General features: G+C 31.9%; 1 protein-coding gene across 1 annotated transcript; it reads left to right on the top strand.

Moving 5' to 3' along the window:
* Positions 1 to 1,637: 1,637 nt before the first annotated feature.
* On the top strand, positions 1,638 to 2,696 carry LOC111691726 (histone-lysine N-methyltransferase SETMAR-like). The gene has a single exon (XM_023454982.1). The coding sequence runs from the start codon at positions 1,638 to 1,640 to the stop codon at positions 2,694 to 2,696; it is 1,059 nt and encodes a 352-aa protein (XP_023310750.1).
* Positions 2,697 to 10,813: the final 8,117 nt, after the last annotated feature.

The following is a 10,813-nucleotide window of genomic DNA, read 5'->3' on the forward strand; positions in this document are numbered from 1 at the left end:
AATACTAACTAACAATTGCCGATACACATTCAACAACAACAGAATTTAATAAATTTGTTTCTGTCTTTGTTGTGAATTATCCTGTATATGTGCTAAATATTTATAAATAAATCTGGCTTAAATCAACTACCACTTATTGCTGACGGGGTTAAACTAGGATGAGTTTTTAATGAATGGCTCGTTGTCTAACAATTAGTCAAGAAAATCAATATAGATGGTTTGGAAAATGGTACCGAGTCAAGACTTGAGCCCTCTGGGTTTAGGTCATTTGTTTCTGGGAATGGATTGGTGCAGTGTGATTTACGGAATAGACACTTCCTGGTATTATTACGAAGAGAATGAATGATTACTTTCAGAACTATCAAATAAGGCTTCCTTAGATTTGAAACCCTCGACCGTTTAGTCGAATTGTTTACGAGTCTAAGATAAAGTAAGGGAGAAAATAAAAAATGTTAGGGTAAATCTGCATAATGTTAGGTATACGAGAACGATATCCAGCGTCAGTAAAATATTATACATTTTATCAGCAATTCATATCATGCTTCAAAATAATAAGAATCATAAATCTTAATTTTATTTTATTTTAAATAGAAATCCGATAGATGTGGATATTTTAAATTCAGATTAGGGATTTCTTGTGGAGAATTCTAATACAAGCGAATGTGTGGTTGAACGAACACCGATATATTTTTTTTCATATTTTACCAGTACTATATTAAATTATACATATTATGTTTTTAATATTGTTGTCCTTAGTTTTATAACCTGTTTTTATCTATTTAAATAAATAAACAACATAACCCATCGATCTAAAATTTATAAATTTTGTTCTATTATAGGAATTATAAGGTCGCGAGATTAAAATAAGTTAATAATTAACAATTTTCCAAAAGATTAGAATTTATATAAATCAAAAATAAAGTCACCACATACAATTAATAATATTTGATTTAGGTACCTATGTATATACCAGGTGTAACAGGATCATGGTACACCTCCCGTATCTCTGTTAGTTTTAAAGGCACTTTTTCATCTACAAATGTTTTTTTTTTCCACTTCCGGTTTCGCCGGAAGTGATACCAACTTTGGATTTTCAAATGGAATACCCTGTATATTATTACATTTCTGAAATCTGCATAATTTTCTGAATCCAATGATACCACATAAGTGACATTTCAAACGTCAAAATATTTATAATTTAGTTTTCCATTTAAGTGTGCCATGATGGTTCCAATTTATTCCAATTGACCCGTCTAATGCTGGAAAAATCGAAATCCCGTCAAAAATACTAAATTGCGTTTTTTATGAGCAAATAAAGTTCATCGTAATCGATTTTGGGGTAAAACTCAATTTTTTCAAATGGAACCATATTGGTACCGTGGTACCATTTATTAGTACTATTAATAAGGAATTAATTCATACCTGGTAATAAAATGTGCGATAAATACAATCAAAATTACAGCTAAAAGAAAATAAGAAAATACAATTATTTTGTTCTAATTTAATGCTAAGAAACTAAGGTGGCTTTGAAAACAATGAAATTATTCCTTCAGACTGTCAAATAAATTTTGTTGGTTTATCGGTGTTTTTATTGTGTATTGGAAAAGTCTTTACATTTGTTGTTATTTTTGTTCAAAATGCCGCACATTTATACAAGGGATGAAAAAGTGGACATGTTAATTATTTATGGGGAATGTAGAAAAAATGCCGTTGCGGCTAGAAACCTTTATGCCGACCGATATCCTGATAGACAATGTCCAGCGAGAAATTATTTTAATCGTCTTGAAAATCAATTCCGAAGAGAGCCTAACCATGATCCCGAAGAAAACGTTATCATCGACGAAGGAACGGAAATTAATGTTTTATTTCGAATAGAAGTTGATAAGACTGTTTCTTTAAGGCAAATTGGGGTTGAATTGGGAATTAGTCACCAAACGGTAAGCCGAATCTTGCACAAACATAATTATAAATCTTTCAAATATCAATTGCACCAGCACCTGTACGAAAATGATCATGAACGTAGAATGGAATATTGCAATTGGATCTTGCATAATAATGTGCAGCCAAACAATGCTCTTTTGGGAAGGATTTTATTTTCGGACGAGTGTAGGTTTACAAATATGGGATTATTTAACCGACAAAATACAAGGTATTGGTCCCAAGAAAATCAAAATTTATTGCGGGAGGGTAACTTTCAAGTGCGGTTCGGTTTCAATGTGTGGCTTGGAATACTCGGTCGTAGAATCATTGGTCCAATAATATTTGAAGGACCCTTGACTGGTGCTAGATACTTAGGATTTCTGCAAAATGAAATTGAGGACAGTTTAACTCAATTACCTGTCCATTTACGACAGGGAATGTATTTCCAACAAGATGGAGCTCCTCCCCATAATTCAAGAATAGTAATTGATTACCTTCAACAGGCATTCGAAGGAAACGTAATTTCGACGAATGGTCCTGTGCGATGGCCTCCAAGGTCACCTGATTTGACACCTCTCGATTTCTTTGTTTGGGGCCATTTAAAAAACATTGTCTATGCAACCGCCGTTACAACCCGCGAAGACCTGGAGTTGCGAGTAAGACGTGCAATTAATAGTATAACGGCCCAGCAATTAGCGAACGTTCTTCAAGAAACAGCTATGCGAGTTCAGAAGTGCATTGACGTTAATGGACAGCATTTCGAACAATTGTTGTAATGTTTTGTGTTCATTTTTTGTATTTCAAAGCCACCTTAGTTTCTTAGCATTAAATTAGAACAAAATAATTGTATTTTCTTATTTTCTTTTAGCTGTAATTTTGATTGTATTTATCGCACATTTTATTACCAGGTATGAATTAATTCCTTATTAATAGTACTAATAAATGGTACCACGGTACCAATATGGTTCCATTTGAAAAAATTGAGTTTTACCCCAAAATCGATTACGATGAACTTTATTTGCTCATAAAAAACGCAATTTAGTATTTTTGACGGGATTTCGATTTTTCCAGCATTAGACGGGTCAATTGGAATAAATCGGAACCATCATGGCACACTTAAATGGAAAACTAAAAATTAAATTATAAAAAATTTTGACGTTTGAAATGTCACTTATGTGGTATCATTGGATTCAGAAAATTATGCAGATTTCAGAAATGTAATAATATACAGGGTATTCCATTTGAAAATCGAAAGTTGGTATCACTTCCGGCGAAACCGGAAGTGGAAAAAAAATCATTTGTAGATCAAAAAGTGCCGCTTATTATGTATATGGAATATCCCAAATTTCAATCAATTACCTTTAAAACTAACGGAGATACGGGGGGTGTACCATGATCCTGTTACACCTGGTATGTAGACTAAAATATGCAAAATTGTACTTAAAATTACCTCCTCATTTCGCAACAGTTAACAATAATGGAAGAAATTTTTTACTATTTGAAAGACACAAACTTCAATATTTTGTTCCTTACGAAAATCATTTTAACTGATTCCATTAGCTTCAGCGTTTCTAATATATAAACCAAGCCCACCACACATCTCAACTAGTGTGAAATATATTGTCACAAACATTTTCATTCCGTATTTACTTTCGTTTTACACTTTTTATAATCAGAGCTAAATGCCAGTGTATTTACTCATGGAAATCATCCATATATTTTACAGGGTGTCCGGAAATTACGCGTCAAGACTTCAGGAGGTGATTCCTCACAAAAATTAGGGTCACAAAGTCCTATAACAATTTTCCGAAAACTCAATATTAACGGAGATAGTGTCAAAAAATTTTTTTTTTTTTTTAGTTTTTCTTGGATAACTTTTTTATTTGTGATTTGATTTTTTCCAAGTTTTTCCTATGTATTACTAGTGCCCTTGGACATTTATGTTCCAAATATGATGCAAATACTCCAGTGCCAAACGGCCTAACCTGACCTTAATCTTCGATCTATGTCCCACAACTTTTTTGTTTTCAGCGTTTTATAAATTTGAACAGCACCATGTTAAATATTATCAAAAATTATTTAAAAAAGTATCTCTTGTTGCGATCCAATAATATGAACCGTTTCTGAGAAAAACGACTTTAAACATTTTCATGTGTTAACGCTGTTTTAAACTGATATTCATAGTTTCAACTCATCAGTACAAAATTTATTCACTAACTACATTATTAAGTAACATTTTTATTTAGTCTATGCTCCTTGTCCTTCCATTTCGACACACACATTCATTCTTCTCAGATTGTTGCGACAAACCCTGAAGAATATGCCCTCTTTTGCTCTTATTATTGCAAAACTGTCAATAATTCGTTGCCTCAGCTCTTCCATGTTATTAACAGGCCTTCTGTATACCAGTGACTTAACATAGCCCCAAAGGAAAAAGTCGATCGGGTTCAAGTCGGGCGATCTGGCAGCCCACTCTATGAATCCACCACGCCCTATCCACCTCTCAGGGAAAATTTCATTCTCATCGTTAAACTGTAATGAGGCGGTGCACCGTCATGCAGTAGCCACATTGCACGTCGCACTCCAATAGGAACGTTTTCCAACAAAACTGGCAGATCATTTTGTAGAAAGTGTAGGTAAACCTCACCACCAAGCCTTTGAGGAAAGAAATGTGGCCCAACTAAATGATCTCCCACGATGCCAGCCCATACATTCACAGAAAATTTATTCTGAACCCACGTTCCACTACTAAATGAGGATTCTCGTGACACCAATAATGTTTATTATGTAGATTTATTACACCACCATGCCCGAATCCAGCTTCATCCATGAAAAGAATTGAATTGATGAACTATCTGTTGCCATCATGGAGATTTATAATTGTCCTGCAAAAATTTAGTCGTGCAATCGGATATCTAAGGAGTAGGGCTTGGACCTTTTGATAGTGGAATGGATGCAGAAGTTGTTCCTGCAAAATTTCATGGACTGAGCTTTTGGGAATATTTGCCTGCGATGCAATTAACCTGACGCTTATATCAGGATTATTATCAATCACATCCAAAACACGAACTTCAGCCCCGGGAATTCGACATCAAACCGCCTCATCTCAAAAGAGCCAAATTCACCTAATCTCTGATGGACAGTATTGAACAACTGCGGTCGTGGAATTCTTCTATTTGGAAATGCATCTCGATACAAACATTTTGCTCTTGATGCATTTGCCGCAGCTAAGCCATAATAATAATGCATGTCGCGTAGCTCCTAATTCGAATATTTATTATAATTATTATTGTTATTATTATTCATTTTATCAGTTTTAATCACGATATTTATTACACACAAATGATCACAACAGAATAATTCACATAAATATTATCTGTCAAAAGTAGCTAAGGCAACATTAAATTATTGTTTTCAAAGCCTCCTTTGTAAATCTTAAAAATCAGTTTAAAGCAGCGTTAACGCATGAAAATGTTTGAAGTCGTTTTTCTCAGAAACGGTTCATTTTATTGGATAGCAACAAGAGATACTTTTTTAAATAATTTTTGATACTCTTTAACATGGTGCTGTTCAAATTTATAAAGCGGTGAAAACAAAAAAGTTGTGGGCCGTGGATCGAAGATTAGGGTCAGGTTAGGCCCTTTGGCACTGGAATATTTGCATCATATTTGGAACATACATCTACAAGGGCACTAGTAATACATAGAAAAGACTTGGAAAAAATCAAATCACAAATAAAAAAGTTATCTAAGAAAAACTAAAAAAAATTTTGTTTGACACCCTGTATCTCCGTTAATATTGAGTTTTCGAGGAATTGTTATAGGACTTTGTCCCTAATTTTTTGTGAGGAATCACCTCCTGAAGTCTTGACGCATAATTTCCGGACACCCTGTATGTTATATAAAAATCATAAGACTCGTAATTCAAGAACATTTTCAACTATGTATTATCATGATCGACGATAGCAGCAGGGCCCGATGCGGATTAAAATACGTAGAGCACCTCTAAAGCTACATTTCAGTCCAAACAAATGTTAGATCGGCATTATTTACCCACCCTACATTCATCATCGGCCTAATGGATTTTTTATTACTATAAATTGCGGTGTGTATACACGCATATAAAAAGTTTTCTTGCTATTTTCATCTTCTAAAATTCCCCTTATTCGACATGCTTTGCATTCATGTACGAGCTTACTTTGCTTAAAGAAGGTAAATGTTAGACGGTTGATTCAATTACAAAAACGTTGCGTATAATATAAGAGCCATTTAGGTAATGTTGACAAATTTTTCAGTGCATTAAACAAACTAAATAATGTATTTTGATTATAAGAAAATAGTAAAAAAGTAAAATTAAATCGAATAAAATTATCTGTATGAATGTTAGTACAGGCAGTTTTGTAACCGGAGCCTTCGCCATTATTTAGAAACTAAGTTTAAATTGTAGGTCACAGTTTTAAAGATGGCTTTGAATCTATTTACAGGGTGTTTCAATCATATGATCAAAAAGGTACTGCAGCATGCTTTGGCTCAAAAGAAGATGATCTGACGTAAATTCCATTAAAAAATGCCTGGCTGCTATTGATTGTTAAAGTTATAGAAAAAAATTGTTTTTTGTAATATTTGGAGAATTTTACGATGGATTTTAATGAAACTTGCTGTGGGCTTGTTCCTAAGTAAGACTCATGTTTTGATGAAGCAATCCCGTCCATCCGCCTTGGGCAAGTGATAAAATCTTGAGTGGTTTTCTCTTTCCGATTCTTTTACCTAGGATATCAATATTGAAAGTAAAATAGTCACAATTTTAAAGAAAATTCTTTCTTTTCTAAGTACATCTTTATATTTTTTGCGCGTTATCAAAAAATAAATTTAATGAAATAAAACGATAATAATCAATCCCTCGCCAGATTTTAAAAGTTTTTCGAAATTTTAAAAAGCAGGATTTGCTTTAAATATTTTCCCATAAATTAAATATTCCCTATTTAATGCTCAATTCGACCAATATCCATATGTTAGATATATGCTTAGGTGCATATTTCTATCCGTTAGTTATCATATTATCTTTCCCATACATACTTCAATTCTGATTGTGAGGTCGGATTAAGTTGTGCAATCGGATCCATTTGTTATTTTGTTGTTTTTGTTTGTTAAAACATATGTTTTACTCTGAAACATATAAGTACGATCTAAGAAGAATTATCAGAAGAACATTAATAGCCTTTACTTTTTTATTTCCAAAACAAATTGCTTTTGAAATACATACCTACAAAATTAATCCGATTCATGATATTGTCCTATTAAGAAAATTAATTGGAATTTATATTAATTTTCAATAGCACAGAATTTAGTTAAAACAAAAAGATAGAAAATTAATTGCTTTCATTTAAGATTTACCTTCTTCAGCAAATTGTTATTAGTAGTATCTCATCGATTTGATCCAATTTCATGCTCGTTAAATAAGAATAATCACAGAGATTGATAAAGTGACAATTTCCAGAAGGGAAGAAATTTAAGATCAGTGTGATTGACTTTTTTCATCAAATTATTACGTGTTGGGTGATTATATCCAATAATTCTGATGAAAGAACAATTTATTACAAACATTTGAGGTGCTCAAAGTATTATTCCGCTTTCATTATCAAATAAATTTTCGATAACAATTAAATTCGATTTGTATTAAAAACACGTTGGTGATGACTAAAAAAATATTTAATTAAGCAAAGACAGTAAGAAATTTAAGAAATATACACAAGTGGGAAAAAATTTGAAAAGTCACTTTACGTCTGATAAAATGGAAGGAAAAGTGACTGAAACTGTAAGACCACCATCAAAAAGAATATGAGCATAATTATATGGAGTGGGGATATTCTTTATATACAGGGTGGGCCACCACGCCTCGATCGCTAGGGACCAAACGGTAAATGTTATAGAAACCTGTTTAGGTGGGCATGTGTAGGTTGATTATGGCTACAATTTAAAAATATTTTGAAATATACAGGATGTCCAGGAAAAGCGCATCATATCAAAGTTGTGTATTTTTGAATGGAAACTGGAAAATGGAAAATGGTATTTTACTGCATTTGGTGAAAGCACCATAAAAAATAAGTGAACTTTATAAAAGGTTCTGCATACCTAGGACTTATTGTTTGAGATAATTCAATTTTAGTGAAAATGCAGGCTTAGCGTAGAAATTTAATATTAGCAATAAAAAAATTATTTTAAGGAAGCAGGAGAGTGTATTTTAGATCCTTGAAGTTATAAATTATTATATTTGTCGTCACTTAGTATTGTACAGGGTGTCCAAAAAACTGCTGATTACTTCTCTCAACTTTAAACAGCAATAACTTGATTATTTTAAAGAGGACACACGTATATTTTTACTTTGGAAGTTAGGAAATTTAAAACTCTTTCAAACTGTGTAAGTTCCTTATACGAATGGTATTGGAGATATTTGTGCTGTTTCGTTTTTCATGGATTTTTTTTTGTAGGATGTATCCACGTGTCTTCATCGATGTCTTTATTGAATTGGTTTGGGTTCTTCTTGATGAAGTCCGTTTAAATATAAGAAGAAATATGAGGATGCAGTTAAATGCCTTCAAAATTTTCATATTCAGTGAGAAATTATTTAAATCGAAAAGTATCCAGACCTCACTGACTTCTCTGTTTCGAGCTATATAAAAATTATTGTACACACTGTTCCACCCCAGATATTCTAAGGAATGTGAGAATATCAATAGAATAAGATACTGTATTCAAGAGAATGGTTATCAATTCTATCATTAATTAAAATTTTTCTCTGTTTCTTCTAAAATTAAAATTTTCTGCAATAAATATTTTTCATGTTATTATTTAATTAATTTAATTCAGTTACGTACAACAAACATATTTATACAAAATTAATAACTTTTTATAATTGTTCTGCTTATAAAATATTATTTTTTATTTGAAAACTTTCTTGAATATTGTCGTGATTGATACATCTTACGAAAAAAAATCGATAAATAACGAAACGGCACAAATATCTCCAATACCGTTAAAGATAGATAGGTATAGGGAACCTATACACAGATTGAAAGAATTTTAAATTTCTTAACTCTCAAAGTAAAAATATACTGGGCGTCCCATTTAAAATAACCATGTTATTGCTGTCTAAAGTTGAGAAAAGTATCCAGCATTTTTTTGAACACCCTGTATAATACTAAGTGACGACAAATATAATAATTTATAATTTTAAGGATCTAAAATACCTTTGCTTCTTTAAAATTATTTTTTTATTGCTAATATTAAATTTCTATGTCAAGCCTGCATTTTCACTAAAATTGAAATATCCCACAAACAATAAGTCTTAGGACTCTTAGGTATACAGAACCTTTAATAAAGTTAACCTATTTTTTTGCGGTTCAAAAATGCAGTAAAATACAGGGTGTTCCATTCAAAATATATAACTTTGATATGGTAAGCTTTTCCTGGACTCCCTGTATATTTCAAAATATTTTTAAAATGTAGCCGTAATCAACCTACACATACCCACGTAAATAGTATTTCTATAACATTTACCGTTTGGTCCCTAGCCACCGAGACATTATTGGTTGCCTGCAATATCTGGGGAACAGCTAAAATCATTCATTAGCAGTAACACTAGACAAAGATGGTAGGAGTAGTTGTCAGAATATTATTAGTTAAAATGCTTAGAGCCCTAACATTGATGCCCTATAATGGTTAATTGCGACACCTTGTATATCGCTTGAATTTTACGTATTTTTGAATCTGGATTTTCTAAAAAAACAAAATTTTTGTGTGTAAAAAATCTATGCCGAGAAATATATTTGAAAACATGTGAACCTACCACGCTAGTCGAATTACCGATTTCAGCTTAATGTTTATCAAAACAGTTCATACTGATATACTTTCATTTTTGAAGCTCCCTCTTAAGAATAGAATAAAACTGAGCAGCGGTTGTAATTAAGGAATAATTTGAGGCGTTTCGGTATTAAATCCTGAACTGAAATTTATTCACACTGTTACACCAACGGTCATTAAATGAAATTGCCGAGACACTGCCTCTTATAATCGATCATTTTAGGGGTAAATACGTTTCCACAATGCCTACCTCTTACTCATAAAGCCACATCCCCAAAATTATTACTCCCTTGCAGACACATTTATGCACTTATTTTTTATATCGCGAAATATTCAATAGTGATGAATATTTTTCACCTTCATAATACTGTCTAGTATCATTTACAACTTTATTGATTCTAGGACTATTTACTCCTAAACATACCTAATAAGTAATGTGACACAAATTCGAGAAAAGAAGTGAAATTCATTTATGGGGTAATAAAGCAATGAATAAAAAAATTGGACATATGTTTATACATTTAGGTAACTACATGATCATTTGTTATTAAAATTTCTTGAAAAATCAACTCCTGGAATATTATAAATTGCTTAGGAAATATCTATCTATACATAGTGTCCAAAAACGAATGGCTAGTACCTCCAGAGTAACTTCCTGGAATAAAAATATATTGATTAACACCAAATTACATGAGTATAATTTTTCCCTTAAAATTTTGCTAATTTTGAAAAAAATTAATGTAAGGGGGTTTTTGGAGCAGCTGAGGATGAATGTAGGGTTAGTTTTTACTTAAAACATAGAAGTCACTAAGAATACCTGCATACTATCGACAGACATTTCTAAATTTTCAGAATGCTGGTGTCCTATGAAACGCTATAATATTTACTGCAAAAATAGCACAAAATGAACGAGTTAAAACATTCAGTGTTCTAAAAGTTTTTGCTATCAAAAAATATATGAACAATATACTTTTATTTTACCGAGGTAATTTGACCTAAATTGGTTTATTTTCATTTAAGAAATAATAATAATA

Source organism: Anoplophora glabripennis, unplaced genomic scaffold, assembly GCF_000390285.2.
Source record: "Anoplophora glabripennis isolate ALB-LARVAE unplaced genomic scaffold, Agla_2.0 scaffold382, whole genome shotgun sequence".
Classification (NCBI taxonomy): domain Eukaryota; kingdom Metazoa; phylum Arthropoda; class Insecta; order Coleoptera; family Cerambycidae; genus Anoplophora; species Anoplophora glabripennis.